Source organism: Lytechinus variegatus, chromosome 12 (assembly GCF_018143015.1).
Source record: "Lytechinus variegatus isolate NC3 chromosome 12, Lvar_3.0, whole genome shotgun sequence".
In the NCBI taxonomy this organism is placed as follows: Eukaryota; Metazoa; Echinodermata; class Echinoidea; order Temnopleuroida; family Toxopneustidae; genus Lytechinus; species Lytechinus variegatus.
Genome location: NC_054751.1, coordinates 10,954,056 through 10,978,102, shown reverse-complemented (window position 1 = coordinate 10,978,102; position 24,047 = coordinate 10,954,056). Strand labels below are relative to the sequence as shown.

The window sequence follows — 24,047 nt, the reverse complement described above, 5'->3', positions numbered from 1 at the left end:
GTGTTAATTTTGAACATGTTTGCTGCCCTCTTGAGACGCTGTTTGTCTGCCGGGGATTTTTCAAAATTTGTGCAAGGAGAGAGCAGATAATTAACGATTCCGACGTGAATTTAATGGGAATTCATGCACAATGGAACAAATTGCATGCAAATCACATGGTGAGATAAAACAAATATCTTTTGATGAATTTTAATCAACGCTTTGATCCTGTCTCTATATCTCTATCCCGGTCTATTTTTACGTAGTCCCACTCGTTTATAACACTGTTAGGGGCTTTAAACTCTCTCCACACAGTCGGTCGGCGGATGTGGCGGACGAGTCTGGGGGGGGGGGGGGGTAACTCAGTACTAATGAATAATGAATGATAGTATAGTACGTATGTGAAGCGGTTGTTTTTCAGCCTAAATTAGTTACGGATGCGCGTGTCGTTAACGTTCCAGGGAAAGAAATAGGATTAAGATTATGAAATAAGAAGATGGCGGCGTGAACATCGAGCGAGTCTTTTCAGTATTTTTCTCATTTTTTGATGAATTCTTGTTTAAATATGAAATCGGAGCCAGGGATTCTATTGCATTCATCAACACATGCTACCCAAAAACCTCAAACTTTCGCCCAGAGATATCTAGATCTATTTCTAATTTAAGATCTATTCTAACTCTAAATCATGTAAAGGGATACAACTTCATTTCTGACATTTCTCAGAGGCGCTAGCTGGTCAGAAAATTGGGATCGTCCCAGTTTACAGGGACTGTCACAGTTTTCAAAGATTTCTCCACACATGAAAATCAAGTGCCGACATCATTTGAGTGTGCTAGTTAATATAAACATATTAGGTTTCATAACAAGATTATTGGAAGATGGCAAGTCATGAAAAATAGACAATGTACTGGGAGGAAATGGGGTCACTGTTTCTTCTTTTAGCACTCTCAATACCCGTAATGTTCCGCAGGGGTAAGTGAAAAAAAACTGTCCCCATAAACAAGGACAATCTCTTGTCTTGTCTTGTCTTGGGTTATTCGGCATATGCAGACTTGCTGTACTCCGCCAACTTTATTGATGTGTGAGACCACCAAGTAAGCAGGTCACTTGCTGGGTTTTTGAGAGAGTTTGGATTTAAAAGAGTCCAATGAGGTTATCAATGTTGTGTCGATGTTTAACTCATTCCAATCCTTCGTAGTTCGAGGAAAGAAGCTGTATTTATGAGCATCCCTTTTGATTAGCAGACGCTGTACGGATCCGGAACCTACAAAATCGGCTTACTATGGAGTCATCAGTACGCACTTAATCTCATCACCTCACCTTGACTCTCCGCCACATATCACATTATCATTTGAAGATCTCACAGGTGCAATACATCAACTTCAGACTGGAAGAGCAGCCGGTATAGATAACATCACTAGTGAACATATAAAGCATCTTGGACCAGTAGCTGTGAGGCTCCTCCTTCTAGTATACAATGCTTTCTTGCGTCACTCGCACTGGCCTGAAAATCTCAAACAAGGTCTGATACTACCCTTTCACAAAGGGAAAGGTAAGGATACAGAGGATCCAAAAAATTATCGTGGCATAACCCTGACTTCCACCCTTGGCAAACTGCTTGAACTCTGTGTAAAACCTGCCTTGGATCGTCAACTCCACATTGCCAACACACCCGATGAGCTCCAGTTTGGATTTCGGAAAGGCTTCTCATGCATGTTAACATCTCTGTGCCTTGAACTGATTCTGGAACTCAATACTGCATCCAGACTTCCGACATACACCGCTTATCTTGACGCGGAGAAAGCGTTCGATCGTGTGTGGCATGATGGCTTAATGGATAAGCTGCAGTCCATTGGGGTTAGCATCTCCCTTGTTCATCTCATACAAGATTTACACTCAAGGATGGAAAGCCATGTTCTCTGGGATGGAGATGTGTCAGATCCCTTTCCTATCACTCAAGGGGTCAGGCAGGGTGGTATCCTCTCTCCCACCTTATATACCGTATTCGTAGATGGCCTCATAAAACATCTAAAGTCACTTCGGCTCGGCGCCTTCATACGCTCGGAATACGCAGGTGTGATTGCACTGGCCGATGACATCACTCTCCTAAGCAACTCCCCATCAGAATTACAACAAATGCTTGAAGTGACCTTCCAATATGCTTCTTGTTGGCATTACCGCATCAACCCATCTAAGAGTGCTATTGTGGTCACCAATCCGCGCAAAGCCAGTAACCAGGATAGTTGGAAGGTAGCAAATGATGCAATCTTGCGGACAGACTCACACACCCATCTAGGTATTCTCAAGACCAGTACAAAATCAGACCAATCTGATATGATCGCTACAAGAGGTCTGAACACCTTCTATGCAATGGTAGGAGCAGGTGCATACTCGGAGGGTCTTGTGCCTTTAGTGACTGCCCGCCTATGGACATCTTACTGCATCCCACGTATGCTCTATGGCTGTGCTACTCTGAAGTTCACCAAGGCAATGCTAAAGAAACTGAACAAAACACAACTTCAACTATTCAAAAGGATCCTTGGAGTACCAATCTCTGCAGCTGATGAAATTGTCTATCTTCTCACAGACTTGATTCCAGTGTCTACTCAAATAGAATTGGACAGACTCCTCCTCCTCCTAGGATTACTTCTTTCCATCGATCGCTGTCGGTTTGAGTTTAGAGTCTTCCTTCATGCCGCAGAGATAACAACTCCAACCATCCGGATGTTTGCTGATACTCTGGCCAAATATCATCTCCCGCCACTTGCTGATCTAATTACAGACCCTCCTCAATACAACAAGTGGAAACGCAGCATCAACATAGCAGTGAGGAGAAATGTGAATGAGGAACTAGAGCAAACCATCCCTTTGAAATCTAGTCTTTCAGTCTGGGTAGGTAATCTGCCTATGGAAGTCAAGGACCTCTACCCAAGAAACCCTCCATCCTCCTTGATTAGAAAGGCCTTAACAGTGAGAGCACAGCTTCTATCTTCCACTTACCTTCTTCAAACTAGACTGAACAAGATTGCTAAGACAGCTGACTCGACTTGCCAGCACTGTCATAGTGCAGACGAAACAGTTGAACACTTTATAGCCACATGTCCCCATTTCAACTCAATTCGTGTTGAATTTATTTCCTTACTCAATGAATTTCTGAAAAACTACCCAGCTGTGATCTCCCCTTATAACTCAACAAACCCTACTCTGTTCACTTGTGTTGTGCTTCTTCCTCCTGTATCTGATCCACCTGTTTCTATCAAAGACTGCCTGCTTCTTAAGACCTTATTTTTTATCTATAAACTTCATATGTGTCGATTGAAATCTACTGATACATGCTCAGAACCTGCATATAACCATAATTTAACTGCATGAACACTGATGTCTCTACTGCTGGACCTTTGATGACTATTTATTTTGGATGCTATTGCCTTCATAGGGCTGATCTCCGAAAGCAGCGGAGGGAGAAAATCAGCAAGGAAGGCTGGAACTTGCTACTATTTCCTCTGGTCTGCCGGGTGGTTTGCTGGATGAAGTTTTTGGGGTTAATTTATCAAGTGACAGAGGACCAGCACCTCTGTCACTAACTGACTCAGCTGTTCTGGGAATTTTTTTTTTAATTTCTTTATCATTCAATTCTTTTGAATTTTTTTTTATTGGAGGAGGTCAATCTCCATCATCATGCTTTGGACAGACTGAATACTAATCCAATGATAGATTTTCATTTTCATGGCAGAGCATACCAGTACTTGGAATTATCACATCATGTCATCAGTCATCGCATCAGGATATGGATAAATAGGATTTCTCTTGAGTCTTAAAGATATCCGGTCTTTACGTCACGATTGATTGCTAATAGCTAATTTTAACTTGAATGTGCATCTGGAATTAGCGGTATCTAAATCTCTCATTCCACCAAAATTTGTCAAGCAAACTTGTAAAACTTTGCAATGACTTTGCCTCTGCAATTCCTTGAGGTAGATTGTTCCAATCTCATGCAACTCGTTGAGTAAAGAAATTGCTCTGAACATCTAGTCTTGATCTTTTCATAAAAAGTTTTAGATTGTGTGCTCTGGTTACGTTCTGCACTACTGGTATGAAAAATGTATCCGGCAGAATTCCAAGTCAACCTGTTAGAACCTTGAAGACTGCAGTCATATATCATGGATTAATAGGTTGGATTTACAAGATCAATATTAATGTTAAGAGAGTAAATTGTGGGACTAAGCTTATTTTCCAGTGGAACTGCTCATGTTTTGATGATTGTGCCTGTAGGTTGCAACAATGTAAAGCCATGATATTAATTTTTAAGGTATATCTTTAATTTTAGGAGAATTGTGCTTCCTTAAAACTGGTGTCAGTGAAGGACCAAGAAAGGGGAAAAGTTTTTACATCTGTGGATCCACATCTGAACAGAAGTGCAATTTTGTGCAGGAAACAAGGTAGATATATACGCCCTACATGTACAATTTGAAGTAAAATATTGCCAAAGTACATTTAAAATATCATATAATTGAGCATTTCATAATAAAAAAGCACATTAATACATTATTGAAATCCCAAATAACATGATACATGTACAACTGTATAGGGTTTAATATATCTATTTCATGAATGAGTATGTGCAGGTAATTGAAAATGATTAAATGTATTTTTTTAATCTTATCTTTACCTTACCATTAACAGTATTTTGAGTGCATCAAAATATTTACAGGTATTCATTTTTCATACATCTCTCTAAAGCCTTCTAATAGCAGTCATATACAGGGGCTGTATTATTCATAGACCTAGTGGTGTCATTTTATTTCCCAATGATATGATAGGGGTCTAGTACACATGTAGATCCACAACTCCTTTCTCTCCTTTCTATGTCCTTATTTCTTCCTTTTTTAAATTCATTTCCTCTCCCTCCTCCTTGTCATGCCTCCCATGGTCTTCAAGAGATGCTAAACTGCTTGTGAAAGTGATGAACCTAACCTTTTATTTTTAAACTCCAGTCTGCCACCATCATTTTGCCTCAAACATGCTGACGTACTAGTCGAACTGCAAGGATATGGATCCAAAGCTAATGGAGAAATGAGGTAAGCTCTTTCCTTTTCTTTTTTTTTCAAATTCATCTCTTTTTATTTAGCTTTTAGGTTTTGGTAGTCTACGCTTACTCAAAGTGGGGTGTGATAGAATTTAGAATAAATCAGAGAGAGATTTCAATGAAGATATTAAGAACTCCATAAAGAGAATGACACAGTGAAATTGTAACATATTTTCAATTTTGTGAAGACATTATCTAGTGAATCTGATTTCAAGCGATATGTATATTTCTTGAACTAACTTGCCTGACTTTGTTTTGACGATGCTTTTCTATGTTGTTTGTCTCATTAGGCAGTACTATCGATGTACAAAATCCAAGCATGAGGGCAAAGGATGGTGTGGCTATGTGGTGGTAAGCATGATTAGATGAGATTTGGTTGACAGAGTATTGGTCCTGTCTACAAAAAAAATAATGCCAACTGTCTTTTGATTACTTGGCACGCTTTCAATTATTTTGTGATCCCCATTGTTTTGTTTATACTGAATTGGGAAATAGACAGACAGGGAAATAATCATGCAGGTCTTTAGGTCCTCAAGTTCTAATTTTTTTCTTTGTTGTGTTGCTGTTAATTTTAGTATTATACCACTTTTTGTTATTATATATTTGGCAAAATTGGCAATGAATATGTGACAAAGTACAAGACCATTTGTAATAATTTAAAAGGTGACTTTTTATCTGATCACCATGATAAATTATGACATGCCAAACTGCAATCTAGTAGAAACTAAGCAATCCAAAAGAAGTGATTGAAATTGTTAACACAAATATGCAAGCATGGGAGTATATGTTGAATATAAGACCAATCCATAAAGAAAATACCTTGCTTATTTTGCTTATCAATGAGTATTCACTCACTTTCTACCGGAATCATTTAGCACATTCAAACAATAGTTGTCATTTCATTGGAACCTGTTAGTATTTCTTACATGGTGGTGACCACAAATGGAATTACCTTTAAATGTGATGTTTTCACCCAGGTCCGTCAAGCCAACCGCAGGCCACTTGGTGATGTGAATGGGATGTCCTCTCTATCTTCTGATAGCCTCAAGCATTCTAGTGAGAGCGGTGTTGTGGAGAAACCAGACACATTACTGAAGTCTACCACACAGCCATTGTCAGGGAGAGATGAAACCCAGACAGGCAAGAACAACAGTGCCGAGTCAAAGAATAATAAGCATTCCAGTAAACAGAGAGATATGGATGATATCACCAAACAGATGCAAGCTGCAAAGATTGGGAGTAGAGAGTACGACTCCAGGAGGCAGCCATCATCTAAAGATGGGATTGATAGAGAAAGGGGAAGAAACAGTAGTGGGGACAGAGCCAAGAGATCAGAGTTGGAAAGAGGTGGTAATGAACCGAGGAGGACTAGCTCAGACTCAGATAGAGATGTTTTCTCAGGAGGGAAGGCTTATGGAGGAGATAAGAAACAAGATCGGATGGAGCAGAAACTTGGTCATGGAGGCAGTGGTGCATCAGATCAAAGTTCTTTGAAGAGTTCATCTCACAGAAGTAGGAGTGAAGGGGATAGTCAAGACAGACGACCTGGTTCTGAAATTAATCCTGTAGAGAAATTGTCTCAGGGGGATGATAGGAAAAATCATGAGAATCTGCAAGCACGAGGAGAGAGGTCCTCAGAAGTGGCTGCCAAGGAGAAAGATCATCTTCGGTATTCTGCAAACAAGGAGCAATCGCAAGTTCCTAGTCAATCACACAAAGATGGCAACCACAAGATGAGATCTCAATCAGCCACTTTCAATGATGCCAGACCGAAGATTGTTAAATCCAATCTGGAAGCAGTTGCTGCAGAAGAGACGCAACAACAAAAGAAGTATCATCAAGCTGCAAGCAAAGACAGACAACAGGGTAGCCAACAAGCAGGAACAAAAGACAAGTTGACCTCAAGATTTGACAAGGTGCGGCAAAATGACAGTATGAATATGTCATGGAGGAACAGCAGCGCCCTCTATGATGATATCAGCAGTGATGAAGAAGAAGTAAGCAAGGATGAAACGGATGATGATGACTGTATCATCCTGGAAGACACACCTAAGGTGATATCCAAAGATCACACTGAGAATAAATCAGCTGCTGGTGCCACAAAAGCTCGGAGTAAAGAGGACGATCGCCGTTCTCCAGTGGATCCTAGTCTTGGATTGAGAGAGAGACTTATGCGCAAAATGAAGATTGATGCTCCAGGCAGTAAGTTGCACATTACTTTTAACATTAAACCATCTAAATGTGTGTTTGGTTGAGATTTTGCTATTTATACATTACAACAAATTCATTTTCTATATTTCCAGTTGAGATTACTGGACAAGTGCTTTGTCTGGACAAGCCAGTGATTTTTCAAGCATTTTGCAAGCAATATTTTATGAATTAATTGTTTAATGCTAGACATTATTACAACAGACCTTCATAATTATTTTTGCTATGTGATGTTTGTGATGTTTTTTTTTTATCTTGTCAAGTGTCTGAACAAAGGATACCCATCTTAACATGTTATTTTTCATGAATGCCCACCTGTTATGTTTTTTATACTTTGTTTTGTTTTGTGTTTATGAATTTAGATGAAAGCTGATTACAAATTCATGATTAATCAAGTTGATGGAAAATATTTGGAAATTTCAATCATATTTAAGATCTGACAAAAATTACAAAATGTATCAATACCAATATTGTTCATAACAGGGAAGTATATGCTTTCATTTCAATTTATCTGTTCCTCACAGATGGTGACAAAGGAGTACAATCTAATGAAAAGAACAATGAGACAAAACCAAATACTTCTACAAGTGCTCCATCCTCCACTCATCCAAAGCATCAACAAGAAAAGACTGGTGCCCCTCTTCCAGCTCCTCACAACCAAACAGTGCATGTTGTGCCTCAGGTATCCTCAGTGAAAGGTGACCCAAACCAGTCTGGGATATCATCTGCTGCAGCAGCATACCCCAAAGCTTTGCTTGCTCAGAGGCAAGCCTATGAGAGACAGTTGCAGCGACAGAAGGTCGTTAGAGTTGGATTTTGTTTTTGGATAGATATTTATGTCCCTTCATCTTATTGATCATTAGCTCTAATCCCTTTTCATTAAATGTCTGTATTGAGTTTAATTACATGTATTTAGAATAAAAAGGAATGGAGTCCATGAGAGAGATGATAAAATAATCATAGAATATAAAATAGTATAGTTAAGGAATAAATAAATATAATTCATTTGTCTAAAATTTAGCAACAGGGGGGGGGGGGCTTTGGAGGGGGTTATCAAAATATGCAGTATATTTCAGATTATAAAATTTGTGACAAGTAAGATTTCTTTCATTGGTCGGGTTGGAACAATGGGACTTGTCTTAACAATAGTCAGTTAAGACAGCAGATATGCTTCCTAATGATGGTAATCATGATCATAATATATGCTCATTTAGTGTCTAGTAGTGTTTCAAAAGTCTCCTAGTGTAGCCTAGTCACCATGGCTTCAGCCAAGCAACTCTAATGTGATATGCAAGGAAATATAAACTATATTTTGATCATTTTGTAGGATCTGATGGAGAAGGTCCCTCTGTCAAGTCTCCCTGATAAGGGTCAAAGGATCAAACAAACCTGTGCTGATTTAGAGATGGCTATCCGCAAATTGGACATAGCAGCCAAGAACTACAAGCCTTCACAGCTCACCCTATCAACAACAGGTAAGCTATGAGTTTAGAGACAACTTCCTCACCTATAACTTTATAGTGAAATTATTTTTTATGCAAGATTATATTTTCATGGTATCAGTTACTCTTGTGCAAAATAGGTGTAAATATATCGGATGGCTCTATATTGCAATTTCAATAAATTATTTTGCTCCCACCTTGCTTATAAGTTACTGGAGGTATTGTAGATCATCTTCAATTTGACTCCTCTTAAGAATAGTACTTTTGTTGTTCTATCTTACAGGTGTTACTCCTGCTCCTCATAAAAGTGGTAGCCACTCAGTGGTTGGTGGTAACTTACAACAGACAACCATCAAGCAACATTTCCAGCCAATACTGCCTGCGAACCATGCAGGGACGCAGCAATATTACCAGCAAGCACAAACAATGTATCTTCCATATCAGTATGCTGGTGGGTGTGATCAACAACCATTCTTAAAGGACAAGTCCACCCCAACAAAAACTTGATTTGAATAAAAAGATTTAAAAAAAATCAACAAGCATAACACTGAAAATTTCATCAAAATCGGATGTAAAATAAGAATGTTATGGCATTTTGAAGTTTCGCTTCATTTCACAAAACAGTTATATGCACATCTCTGTCGGTATGCAAATGAGGAACTGATGACATCTCTCACTCACTAGTTCTTTTGTATTCTATTATATGAAATGTGAAATATTTTTATTTTCTCGTCATTTTCATGTGACATGAAGTTTCATTCCTCCCTGATCACGTGGAATTCCATTATTTTTACATTTTACAGGCAAGGAGGTCCTAATCGCCAAAATCGTAAAAATTGAAATATTGTATAATTCAAACAATAAAAAACAAAAGAAATAGTGAGTGAGTGACATCATCAAATCTCTCATTTGGATGTAACTGGCACGTTCATATTACTATTTTGCTAAAAATAAGCAAAACTTTGAAAAGTCATAACTTTTTTTACATCGAATTTTGATGAAATTTTCAGCATTGTGCTTGTCTGATTTTTCTCTATTGATTCCAATCAACATTTTTCTGAGGTGGATTTGACCTTTAATGTTCATTCTTTCATTTGGAGTAGTATAAGTATAAGAATTAGTTTTATAAGTAGTAGGAGTAATAGTAGTAGTAGTACTAGTAGAAGTAGTAGAAGTAGTAGTAGTATTAGTAGTAGTAGTAGTAGTAGTAGTGGTGGTAGAAGTAGTAGTAGTAGTTGTAACTGTAGTAGCAGTAGTAGTAGTAGTAGTAGTAGTAGTAGTAGTTGTAGTAGTACTGGTAGGAGTAGTAGTAGTAGTAGTTTGTAGTAGTAGTAGTAGTAGTAGTAGTAGTAGTAGTAGTAGTAGTAGTAGTAGAAGTAGTAGTAGTAATAGTAGTAGTAGTAGTAGTAGTAGTAGTAGTAGTAGTAGTGGTGGTAGTAGTAGTAGAGTACTAGAAGTAGTAGTAGTAGTATTAGAAGGAGCTGGAGGATGAGGATGCGAAGTAGTAGTAGTAGAGTAGTAGTTGTTGTTGATATATTAGTAGTAGTAGTAATAGAAGTAGTAGAAGACAAAGGAGAAGAGAAAGATGACAAAGGCAAAGAAGAGGAGGAGAAGGAAGAAGTAGTAGTAGTATTAGTTACAACTAACAATGATAGCATTGTTTTATGTTTATGATATTTAGAGTTTGTCATTATATTTTTTGTTTTAAATACTTTAAGGACTTCCAGTGGACGCTGTAAACTTGGATATAAATATTTTCTCATTTTTGTATCACTGTTTTTTACAGCCAATCCTCAGATGCAGCAACTATATGGTGGTCGAATGACTTTCTCAAGACAACAACAAGTCAACACTACCATCAGAGATTCCATTGAAAAGCTCCATAAGTAAGAATCATTGATATAAACATTCATTTTCATAATAGGTGTCACTTGACACTTGAGCATATCTGGTAGTCATTCTGTCAAGAAGTTCTGATATTCTACATGGCAAAGAAAAAAAATTCTTATGTGTACCCGCTTTTGTGTGAAAGAATGCAATTAAGATAGTAATGACTTCTGAGGTAGCAATAACAGAATGAATTTCAAATAAAAAATTACCACCAAGTGTTATGTTTTGCCAGATATGTAACAATTGATTTTTTTTATAGTAATCACTCAGACTTTCTTTCAAAATTATTGCTCACTGGGAATACTATATTTGATCTAAGGACATCTCTTTCTAGTCTCATTTTTTCTTATTTCTTGTATTTCTTTGCCTCAGAGCTTTAGAATCTTGCCCAGCTGAAGACACTGAGGCTGATGACCCAAGCCACCTTCGAGTCACTCTCATGCCTCATCAGAAGTACGCCCTCGCTTGGTTGTCATGGAGAGAGGAACATCACCCATGTGGGGGCATCCTGGGTAAGCAAATGATATATTTAAATGAAATATTTTATACAATTACCAATTGCCAATGTAAATAGTCCCTTTTATTTTCATTTTGTTTTGTGTGTGAGTTGGGTCTGGTGATGACTGATTCAAAACTTTCATGATTCATGTAATGATTCTGGTGAAATTGTATTTGTGAGTAAAATTAAAATGAAGACATTCTTGTATCTTATGGCATAAGAAAAAAATCTAAATGTGTTTTTCCTATGCATATTGCATCATTTGGCATTGAAAATAATATTCTTATCAAAGATACATCATACTTTGCCTTAAAGTCATTTGGTAACTTTGTCAACTATGTTCTGCACCACCCTCTAAAAGTATATTACATTGAGTATGAATGATGTTATCATGGTGTAAGACTATTCAAGCAAGTTACAAGAATGGGCAGAATTATATAAAATTATCAAACTACTATTTTATGAATGGCGCTATTCATTTGTAGATATTATGATACTATTATCATTCAACTCTGTAATTTTGATATTCAAGCTCTTATACATCCATCTTAGCACTTGTCACAAATATAAGAATTGAAAAGGATTATTCACAATTACTATTACCTTCTCCAAAGACTCTACTACCATTTGAAGATGCAGGATATATTTTGTTTTCTTTCCAGCCGATGACATGGGACTTGGTAAAACGCTAACCATGATTTCACTTGTACTCAAGAAGAAACAAGAAGCAGCAAGAAAAGCACAGAAAGAATCAGGTAGTTTTCCCCACCCCCTCCTTATCCTTTTTCTTTTCCTCCTTGTTTTCTCCCTCTCTTATTTTTCTTCTTTTTATCCTTTTTGTCTCACCTGCGAAGCAAAGTGAGACTATAGGCGCCGCTTTTCCGACGGCGACGGCGGCGGTGGCGGCGGCGGCGGCGGCGGCGTCAACATCAAATCTTAACCTGAGGTTAAGTTTTTGAAATGACGTCATAACTTAGAAAGTATATGGACCTAGTTAATAAAACTTGGCCATAAGGTTAATCAAGTATTACTGAACATCCTATTAGAGTTTCATGTCACATGACCAAGGTCAAAGGTCATTTAGGGTCAATGAACTTAGACCATGTTGGAGGAATCAACATCGAAATCTTAACCTGAGGTTAAGTTTTTGAAATGTCATCATAACTTAGAAAATATATGGACCTAGTTCATGAAACTTGGACATTAGGTTAATCAAGTATCACTGAACATCCTACATGAGTTTCACGTCACATGACCAAGGTCAAAGGTCATTTAGGGTCAATGAACTTTGGCCGAATTGGGGATATCTGTTGAATTCCCATCATATCTTTGAAAGTTTATGGATCTGATTCATGAAACTTGGACACAATAGTAATCAAGCATCACTGAAAATTTTGTGCAAGTTTCAGGTCTCATGATAAAGGTCAAAGGTCATTTAGGGTCAATGAACTTTTGCCGAATCGGGGGTATCTGTTGAATTACCATCATAACTTTGAAAGTTTATTGGTCTAGTTCATTAAACTTGGACATTAGAGTAATCAAGTATCACTGAACATCCTGTGCGCGTTTCAGTTCACATGACCAAGGTCAAAGGTCAATGAACTTTGGCCGAATTGGGTGTATCTGTTGAATTACCATCATAACTTTGAAAGTTAATGGATCTGATTCATGAAACTTGTACATAAGAGTAATCAAGTATCACTGAACATCCTGTTCGAGTTTCAGGTCACATGATCAAGGTCAAAGGTCATGTAAGGTCAATGAACTTTGGCCATGTTGGGGTTTTTTGTTGAATAACCATCATATCTCTGTAAGTTTATTGGTCTAGTTCATAAAAAGTGGACATAAGAGTAACCATGTATCACTGAACATCTTGTGTGAGTTAGAGTAGTATTCAAAGTCAGCACTGCTGCTATATTAAACCGCGTGATGCAGGTGAGACGGCCAGAGGCATTCCACTTGTTTTCTCTTTTTTATCTATTTTCTCTACTCCTTTTGCCTCTTTTATTTGTTCTGCTTTTTATTCTTTCATTATTTTCTTGATTTCTTCTGCTTTCTCTTTTCTCTTATTTGCCAATTCTCCTTCTACTTTTCTACTTCGTCTTCTTTTCCCCTTTCTTCAGTCTCCTTCTAATTCTCCTTTGTCTTTGGTGATATGTCTGTATCTTTCAACATTCTTCTCCCTCTCTTTTTACTTGTGCTTATTACAGTATTTATATTTATTGTCCTCTGTCTTTTATGCTTTCAGAAAAAACTGTGAAATCTAGTGAAAAGGATGAGGACTTCATCCAATCCTCTTGCACTTTGGTGATATGTCCAGCATCCCTCATGCACCAATGGGCCAAGGAAGTCGAGCGCCGCTGCAAGCCTGGTCAGCTGAATATCTATCTATACCATGGACCAAACCGTGAGAGAAGGCCAGAGAAACTAGCCAAACATGACATGGTCTTTACCACGTACAACCTTGTGAGCAGTGATCTGAAATCGTTACTGAAAGATGACAAGGGAGTTGAACCAGTAAAGGTAAGAGCCAGAGATACTCACCTGCATAGCAGAGTGAGACTATAGGCGCCGCTTTTCCGACGGCGACGGCGGCGTCGTCAACATCAAATCTTAACCTGAGGTTAAGTTTTTGAAATGACATCATAACTTAGAAAGTATATGGACCTAGTTCATTAAACTTGGACATAAGGTCAATCATGTATCACCAAACATCCTGCATGAGTTTCATGTCACATGACCAAGGTCAAAGGTCATTTAGGGTCAATGAACTTTGGCCAATTTGGGGGTATCTGTTGAATTACAATCAAAACTTTAAAAGTTTTTGGATCTGATTCATAAAACTTGGATATAATAGTAATCAAGTATCACTGAACATCCTGTGCAAGTTTCAGGTCACATGATCAAGGTCAAAGGTCATTTAGGGTCAGTGAACTTTGGCCGAATTGGGGGTATTTGTTGAATTACCATCATAACTTTGAAAGTATGTTGGTCTAGTTCATAAAACTTGGACATAAGAGTAATCAGGTATCACTGAACATCCTGTGCGCATTTTAGGTCACATGACCAAGGTCAAAGGTCAATGAACTTTTGCCATAATGGGGGTATCTGTTGAATTACCATCATAACTTTGCAAGTTTATTGATCTGACTTTTGAAACTTGGACATAAGAGTGATCAAGTATCACTGAATATCCTGTGCAAGTTTTAGGTCACATGATCAAGGTCAAAGGTCATGTGAGGTCGATGAATTTTGGCCACATTGGGGGTATTTGTTGAATTACCATCCTATCTCTGTAAGTGTATTGGTCTAGTTCATAAAACGTGGAAATAAGAGTAACCAAGTATCACTAAACATCTTGTGCGAGTTATAGTAGTTTTCAAAGTCAGCGATGCTGCTATGTTGAATCGCCTGATGCAGGTGAGACGGCCAGATGCAATCCACTTTTTGCCTAATTTCAGGCAGTAGTAACTTCCAATTTAGGCTTTTTCAGGCTTTGAGTTGTACGGCACATTGGTTTTAAAGGGAGTAGAGCCAGTAAAGGTAAGAGCTTCAACAGACAATGTAAATATTAATTAAAATGCATTGGTATTAGAGGCAAAATATTTTAGTCTGTAATTTGCCTTTCTAAATGCAAGCTGCTTATTAGTTATCTCAAATTTGTCATGAAAGATTGCAAACTTGTTGAAAACTTTCAGTATGTATTTTAAGTAAGTAAGAATATCTAAAAGTTAATTGTTCAGCACAGTGAAAAACAAATGGCTGCCATGTCTTCCAATCGGATGATCTACAGTATATTAGAAACCTTACAGTATATCTAAAAATTAGATGTTTGGGACAGCGATAAAAATGGGTGCCGCATCTCTGTTTCAAATCACATATTCCATTGATATGGCAAGGTGGCTTCATTTATTGAGATAGAGAAACATTCAGACACAACATCACTTGATAAAAAGAAGAAGAAAATCTCTTAAAATATGAGACACAAGACCTTGCCTACCCAGGGTTGCTATGGATAAAATATGATGTGTCCTTTTCTTCTTCTTTTTTTTAATAGGATGATGAAGTATCGACTGCTGGCAAAAATCAACCAGCTCTCCTGAGGATCTTCTGGGATCGCATTATCTTAGACGAAGCTCACAACATCAAGAATCATAAGAGTCAGACAGCCATCGCGATCTGTCGGCTGAGGGCCCGAGCACGATGGGCTGTGACAGGCACACCCATTCAGAACAACATCCTTGATATGTTCTCTCTCCTCAGGTATGGTTCTTCCAAAATAATTTCTGAGTTTTGATATGAAACATAGAGTATAAAATGGTGGCTTGTGGAAGTAGTCTTTATTTGAATTGACTTAATTAAATTAGCAAAACCCTGGAATTTCATAAAAATTGGATGAAAAAAACAGTTATGGAAATGTCAAGTTTTTCATTATTTTGATCAAACTGTTGTATGCATTATGAGCATGGATATGCTATTTAAGTGAATTTATGTCATTGCCCCATTTTTTTCTTCATAATACACATTTTTGTGTAATCATAGTTATATACATTCTAAATTCCTAATCATGAAAAATTATGTCACATTAATTAATTTGTATTCAGAACATGAAATATATTAATGCCTTATTTGTTTTCATTGTGTAGGTTTCTTAGATGTACTCCATTCGATGAATATCAGGTGTGGAAAAGACAGGTAGAAAATGCAGGACCAAGTAAGTACTGATAGATTGATGGATGGATGGATGGATGGATGGGTGGATGGGAAGATGGATGGATGGGTAGATGGATGGATGGATTGGTGGATAGATGGATGGAAAATGGTGGAGAGATGCATGATGACACGTATGAAACAATGGCTGGTAAACATATATGATTTTTTTTTATCAAAGAAATATCTTTGCTGCAGTGCACTTGATTCAAGATATGCATGTTTTTGTTTTATATTACAGAGGCCAAATCCGAGAGACTTCATACGCTGGTCAAGAGTTTACTTTTACGAAGAACCAAGGACCAAAAGACAAAACATGGAAATCCAATCGTGAGTAATTAGACCTGCGTAATGAAACTTGTTATCAATGGATGGTTCTTGTTATAAGCTACTAAAAACTTGTTGTTGTTCACTTTTGCTGAGAGCTAATTTTAATGTAACATTTGTTATTGATTTACTATATAATGCTTGACTTCTTTGATTTGTCCTGTAGGTTTCTCTACCCCAGAAAAAAATTCAAAGTCATTCGATATCCCTATCGGGTGAAGAGAGGAAGATTTATGACCAGTTATTCACGCAGTCAAGGTAATGCACCCATTTGCTACTGAAACCTTTTATACCCTGTATATACATGTAGCTACACCAGAATTCACAGGAAATCATAAGTTCAATAGAATTGAATTGAATGTATTTATTGTCCTTGTGTAGGAAATTTCTTTCACATCGGGTTTACAAAATTACAAATACATATGCACATTCACAGAATGAATAGACTTACAATACCGTGGGATTGCATACACAAAACAAAATGCCGTATACGTTATTTCATATATAAGAGAAGAAGTACAATTGCAGATAAATTAATTATTCAAGTATTATTGGTTGTGATTCCATCTCCAGCCCGAATACGGAGGGTGGGGGTGGAACGAGTATTACAAGGAAGGCAGATTAAAGGTAAAGGAGTATTAAAGGGGGCGGGTTAAGTACCTTTCCAAAGTAAGCTGAGTGCAATTCCCATTCACTCTGATAACTGTACTATTAAACACATGTTGAGAATTGGGGAGGAATGACTGCCTAAAACGTACTCTGTTAGTATGGGAGACACAGAGGCGAACACCGGATCTATTGAAGTTATAATAGCAGTGTAGAGGGTGAGATGGATCTTTTAAGATAGCCTGAACTTTAGCTAGTAATCTCTCGTTGTACAGGGTTTCAATTGGGGTAATTCAAGACCGATTATTTTCTGGGCAATATTAGGGGCATGTTTCGTAAAGAGTGAAGTCAATTTGCCATGGTAACTACCATCAAACCTTGATTGTGATTGGCTCCTGAGCCATGTCACCATGGTAGTTGCCGTAATGACAAAGGTACAATAGTTGTAACTCTTTATGAAAGGACCATAGACGATCTTGCATATTTACCATTAGATTTCATAATTTGTAGCTTTTCATGGATTTTTTCCAAACCTTATTAAAATGATCTTATATCCAGTATGAAGTTCAAAGTAATGAGACCACTGGAGAAAACATTCGTCCATATACTTTGTACATATAACTTGACCTGATGCAAAGGTCAAGGCTTGCAAAATGTATTCTAGAGGCCATGCTTGACCCTTTCCCTGTATTGCAAATATGTTTCTCTCATATTTTTTCCATCTCTGATTAAAATTGCAGTACACTCTCACTCTTCTTTCTATCCACCTTGCCAACCCCAGATCCACCGTCAAGGCCTATATCAACTGGCATGAGGGTAAGGGGCAGGGCGGGGCAGCTCCCACCATACCAGTGCGCCCCTCCCCGGCCTCCGTCGGTGCTAATGGTGGTGTTGCAAGTCAGGTGATGGATCAGGCAGCCGGAGCAGCTCCTGGAGGCAAGGTGTCCGCATCATACATCCTGGTCATCTTACTTCGCTTGAGACAGTGCTGTGGTCATCTCAGTTTGCTCAAAGAGGTAAGTATTTTTATTATTGGGGACTTTTTTTCAAACCTTTCGGTCACTTTGAAAGCAGAAGGTATTTTTCTTTGACAGTACAGCTTACGCAACAGCTGTGTGATAAATGGCTATTGTGAAAAATATAAAATAGGTAGTCTGGGAAGGATTTGAATGGAATGTATGGTAATTGAGTTCTTTTCAATTTTACTTTAGATATAAAAAGAAAGGACATCTTGATCTGGGCCCCGTCTTACAAAGAGCCACGATTGATCCAATCAATCGTAATTCTATGGAAATCCATCAGTGTCCTGAATTTTTCTACAGGGAATTTGCACAATGTCCTTTGTAAACAAAGAGAAGCACAGTGAATTTTCAAGAAAACAATGAATGCATGAATATACATCATAGATAGAAATATTTTGAACAAACATGCATAACAGATGTTGACGTTGCTGGCCATCCATAGTTGTGATTGATCAGGGGCCCGTAACATTGATTCCATTGACTACAACACACAATCGGTTGTGAAAATCAAGTGTACAATTAATTGCTAACCTTTGTATTGCGGGACCCAGATCAATTGCAACTCTTTGTAAGACGGGCCCCTGATCTAACTTGCCACTTTTTCTGTTGCAGCTCCCGGACCAAGAGTCTTGCGAGACGGACGGTATCGAGCTTGATCTGGTCAGCCAGATGAAGGAGATGGGTCTTGGTGAAAGTGAACCTGGGTCTGGTGAGGTCAAGCCTAAGACAACCTTGTATGAACCCAGTTTCTCAAGTACAAAGGTCAGTTACAACATGATGATAAAAATAATGTGTTTTGCTTCGTGTAATACTGTGGCTACACTAGGTTCTCCCACCAAACAAATTAACTTGACCAAGCCCAACCAAGATATTTTTTGCTAGGTCCTTGTAGCTCAGCAGTCTGATCAGGGTCAATCTACCTTGACTATGGTGATCTGGCTCCCTACTCAAATATAATGGACATTTTCAATACATTACCTCCACCCACTAATTCCATTTTTTTTATTCAGTGCATCCACTATCCTCTACCCATCTCTTCCACTTTTCTCAATTTGCTTCTTCCATGTGTTTAGTTACGCTCTCCTTAAGACAACTGATTACTGATATTATTTAATGTTTGTTATGAATATTTATTGTGTTAAATTTATTCTATAACAAATAGCATGAAGTATGTGTACTTTGTTCATTTTGTTACAGATCAATATAGTCATCAATCGTCTGAAGGAGATCCGCGCTGAGGGCCCTTCCGACCGCCCCATGAAGAGCGTCCTGGTATCCCAATGGACTCAAATGCTTGATGTGGTCGCAAGCCACCTCAAGAGGGCAGGCTTTGAGTACTGGAGTATCCGTGGTGATATCCCACCCAAGAAAAGGGATGAGGCATTGGAGGACTTTAATAATAACCCCAGGGGTCGTGAGGTCATGCTGGTGTCGTTGAGGGCTGGTGGAGTTGGGTTGAACCTCATCGGGGGTAATAATCTCTTCCTTCTTGATATGCACTGGTGAGAAAATGTTTTTGCTAACTTAATGAATCACTTTCTTTAATCTGTTGATTTCTTCTGTTTGTAGGTTGTAAATTTGTTAGAAATGGGTAGAAAGGACTATTGGGGTTTGAAAAAGATTAACCACGATGTATACTTAAATTCCCAGTTGAGGCTAATTTCTAAGCTCATGAAACAAAACTAACTGGTATCCCTGAAAATCACATAAACATCTTTGAGCCCATCTGTAGAGGATCCAGATGTATTTATTAGATTCTCTCCTCCAGGTTATATTCAAACAATGTGAGTTGGTCTTTCATTAGCAAAGTTTGTTTATTTTAATGTTTTTTGTTTGAGTAGGAACCCAGCCCTAGAGGACCAAGCCTGTGATAGGATCTATAGAGTAGGGCAAACTAGGAATGTTCACATTCACAAGTTTGTCTGTTCCGACACAATCGAGGAGAGAATTCTTCAGCTACAGAAAAAGAAAACGCAGCTTGCCCATGATGTTCTGACAGGGTATGTGATAATGATATTCAATACTCTTCTATCACACTTAATAAATCTGGACGATGTCTATAGGCAATTAAAATACATTTGGCCTGGGTCATTCATATGTCACTTTGTTACTAAGGTGATAATTTAACATAATGCAGTGATTCAGGTTTTATATAATAAAATTTCAAAAGAAAAAAAACAACTAAGGATGTGATGTTTTGAGTAGGGACAGTGATTTTCCGCAATTGCGGAAAACGGACGGAATTCACGGAAAAGGCTTTTTGAAACGGAAAGTGGCATTTCAAACGGAAAATCACGGAAAACGTATTTTCCCTCAAAATACACAGAATAGCAACAGAAATTACTCCAAAATCACAACAAAATGAGAACATTAAATGGCCACAAAACCCTAGAAAACACGATCTCCCTTCGCTACAATCATGACAATTCACAAATCATGACTGCATCCGACATCAGCACACTCGATTGTACAGTACCCCACGCCCGTACCCGGCCGGCCGGCCGGCCTGGCCTGGTTGGTCTTCACTGCACTGTACACATATCGTTCCAACTATGCATTGTCATGTGTTGCTGCCCTCTACGTTTGAAGATGTAACAGCACAATATCGTTGTCTTAAAATCCAAGATGGCAGATTGGCAAAAGCCGTTGACTGATGATAACGATGTCAAAAAACCCCCCAAATTATCGATGAAAAATCATTTCACCGTGAAATAATGCTAATGATGTGAAAGGTGAGGATGTACAGTATGCATGCTAAATGTCTTTGTAAAAATTATATTTACACCCGCATAGATCCGATTAGAACGGATTCTATTGTGTTGTTGGTACAGTAGCAGATACAAAGTTTGACTAGTACGAGTGTACGTGTAATTTTGCTATTCAATGTGGAAACGGAATTGTCACTTTTCTGTGTGTACAAAGTCTATGGGGAAACGGAATTTCTGTTTTCTGACGTGCTGAAACGGAATTTGAAATTTTCTGAAACGGAAAAGGCAATTTTTTGAAACGGAAAATCACTGTCCCTATTTGAGCCCACACATGGTATTTACATAGGTAGAGTTTCATTTCAATAACTTGTTTTTAAAAACATCAATTGAACCCATGGTTTATTAAGATTTCCTGTATAGATTACGCTTATTTACCGTGTATGTTAAAAAATTTCCAATGCTGATGCACATTTTCGTCACATTGCGCCAAATTGATGTCTAATGTCATGGTTATCCAAGACAATAGGCATTTATTCGTGAGTCCACTATTTTAAATTAATTTGTCCACTGTTGAAGAGTGGACTCATAAACAAAATAGCATAACAAACCATGGCAACGGGCATCAATTTGGTGCATTGTGACAAAAGCGCACATTAGCATGGACAATTTTTGATATATGCGGTAAATAAGCATAATTTTTACAGAAAATCTGCATAAACCATGGGCTCAACCACCTTTGTGAATTTAGGCCTGAGTATATGGCAAGCCTTTTGTACCATAAAGGTACAAACTCCGTTTTTCACTGATAAACTCAGTTTTTCACCGATAAACTCAGTTAATCAAGTGATAAACTGAGTTTATCGCGAGAAATTCTGTTTATCGTCGAAAAACTAAGTTTATCGCCGATAAACAGAGTTTTTCTCGATAAACTAAGTTTATCAAGTGATAAACTGAGTTTATTGAGATAAACTCTTTTTATCGGCGATAAACCGAGTTTTTCAGCGATAAACAGAGTTATTTCAATAAACTCAGTTTATCACTTGATAAACTAAGTTTTTTGATAAACTCGGTTTATCAAGCGAAAAACTCAGTTTATCGAATGGGCGCTATTGCTTTCGGCGCGGGACGGTGAAGAAAATTTAACAGGTATGCATAATTGCCTAAAGTTACAGACTTGAGACTTTGCACTATTAAACCAACATCAATTATGTTCTGGTAAATGTATGTATGTACTCTTGATTAGCTTTTCTATAAAATCTGAATATGCATGGTTCTAAAAGAAAGAGAAAAATAAGAGCCTCTGCAAAAAAATGAGCCCTCATAAATCATGTGCAATGATATCCTGCGATAGCACATGGAAATATTTTTAGGCAAAATAATATCTAAATCATAAAATTACCAACATATACAAAGATAAACCATAAAAAGACTGGGCAAATTCGACGCCTAATAAGAATGGGAGGCTGATTCAGCCTGGGAAAATGTTGAGGGGGGAGGGCTGAATCACTACCCCCCTCCCCCGGTCTTGTTTAAGGTGAATAATCACTGTTTTAATCACTAACTACCATTTTGAAAATTACATAAGCTGAGTTTTGGCACATATTTATCAATTTAATTCACTGCTGGTGACTTTATGTCTTGAGAGGACACCATTTTTTTATTTAACGCAAAAGACACCTTTTACAAAAATATTCATAAGTTCCACAATTATGGGTCAAATTCAGTCAAATAAGTTTCATAATGTTGCATACTGGTTCTACTTACACAATAACAATTATATTCAACACAATTCTCATAAAATTCATCCAAGATATCAGTGCGCTTTATCAAAAATGTTAACTTAACGTGAACCCATTTTCCGTTACAAAATGCCCAAAATATGCTGAAAATTAACGTTTAATACTTGAATTGTTATGAAATTGCAACTGTAGGTTGGTCTTGATAATGTCCATTAAAATAAATTGCCAGTAAAATAAAGTGAAAGTTAAAAATATGCCAAATTAGGGAAAAAAAAGACAAACACATTATAAATTGTAATACAAGTCATATCTAACTGTCACAATTAAAATGCATGCATGTTTTGTTTTTATCGCACACATGGAATTTCCTGTACATGAAACCGATTGCACTAGTTTCCACTCCCCAATCAATTAACACAGGCTGAAACTACCGCACACCCCCCCCCCTGCGCATTAGATGTGCTTTTATTGCATGCCACCAAAATTACCTACCGGGCTAGGCACAGGCTTTCTAGTGAGCGGGATGAGTTTATCGAAAAACTAAGTTTATCAAGTGATAAACTCTGTTTATCAAGTGAAAAACTTAGTTTATCGCAAAAAACTCTGTTTATCGGCCATGTAGTGGGCGATAAACTTAGTTTTTCGCCGATAAACTTAGTTTATCAAGAAAAACTCTGTTTATCGGCGATAAACTAAGTTTTTCGACGATAAACAGAGTTTCTCGCGATAAACTCAGTTTATCACTTGATAAACTGAGTTTATCGCCGAAAAACTGAGTTCATTGGTGAAAAACTGAGTTTATCGGCGATAAACTCGGTTTATCGCCTTTATGGTACAAACGGCTTGCCATATGAGTATTCAAACTTTACCCTTAAGTAACCATTTGAAATGAAAAAACAACAACTTTTGAACCAGTGCAATACCATTTGTCAAAGCAGGAATTGGTTTTCATTAATATTGTACAAATTTGTTTTTAAATGCATACCTATGGAAGTCTAAAGATGATATATCTGCTGAAATTTGAAGAAAAAAACACATCATGAACTGTTTTTAAAGTATAACTTTGTTCATGCTGAGTAAAACTTTTCTTTCTCTCTTCTGTTTTTAATTTCTCTTTCATTTCCTTCCCTCACTCCAGGTCTAAAAGTAAGAAGGAGAAACTCAGTCTAGCTGATCTGAAATTCCTGTTTGGTGTCCAATAGCTACATGGAAAGAGTAACCCTTCACCCAGATGACCTTTAATTTGACTGACCCTTCACCCTGTTAATCCTACATGACCATCAGACAAGAAAGATATTCAAGTTTCTATTGTGGGGGAAATCTTTTTATTTGCATATTAATTGAACGATAGATAAATTGGATGATTATCCAATGATAATAATGATAGAAGTATTTTGATAACAAACACAAATCACTGTGCTTTACAAATATGTTGCATATTGCATAACTTCATATTAATGAAATACAAATAACATGCACGGTGCATAAGAATATGTTCTTGGATTCTTAATTTCATTCTTAATTAAAAATGAAGAGGAGCTTCTATGTAAACTTTATATGGATGTGCTTTCAATTGTATGGTGTTTTAAGTGCTACATTTACATATACAAGGTTTTCTTTTGAGCCGAAGATTAATTTTATAAAGCAACGTGTATTATGCTGAAGAAAAATCTATCATATGTATACTGCCCTTAGAGATGATAAAGAATTCTGATCTACTGTATTTCTATGAAATCCAACCGTAGTCTCAATTCTGCCATTGAAATAAAATTTCAATGAACTCAGACAAATATTTTGTCATTTAAGAAGATATTGTTTAGTAAAAAAGATG

The 24,047-nt window shown here is 37.5% G+C and overlaps 1 protein-coding gene across 2 annotated transcripts; it reads left to right on the top strand.

The window, feature by feature from the left end:
• Window positions 1-23: 23 nt before the first annotated feature.
• On the top strand, window positions 24-23,587 carry LOC121424781 (transcription termination factor 2-like). Of its 2 annotated transcripts, none has more exons than XM_041620557.1 (21): window positions 24-158; window positions 4,307-4,418; window positions 4,974-5,057; window positions 5,356-5,416; window positions 6,043-7,267; window positions 7,798-8,072; window positions 8,601-8,748; window positions 8,999-9,166; window positions 10,502-10,601; window positions 10,978-11,117; window positions 11,767-11,859; window positions 13,362-13,627; window positions 15,162-15,367; window positions 15,751-15,818; window positions 16,056-16,144; window positions 16,308-16,399; window positions 17,529-17,763; window positions 18,382-18,531; window positions 18,967-19,271; window positions 19,611-19,769; window positions 23,355-23,587. In XM_041620557.1, the coding sequence occupies exons 1-21, from the start codon at window positions 131-133 to the stop codon at window positions 23,416-23,418; spliced, it is 4,068 nt and encodes a 1,355-aa protein (XP_041476491.1). In that variant the 5' UTR covers window positions 24-130; the 3' UTR covers window positions 23,419-23,587. The 2 variants fall into 2 exon arrangements, with proteins under 2 accessions (XP_041476491.1, XP_041476490.1); XM_041620556.1 differs by having other exon boundaries at window positions 13,353-13,627.
• Window positions 23,588-24,047: the final 460 nt, after the last annotated feature.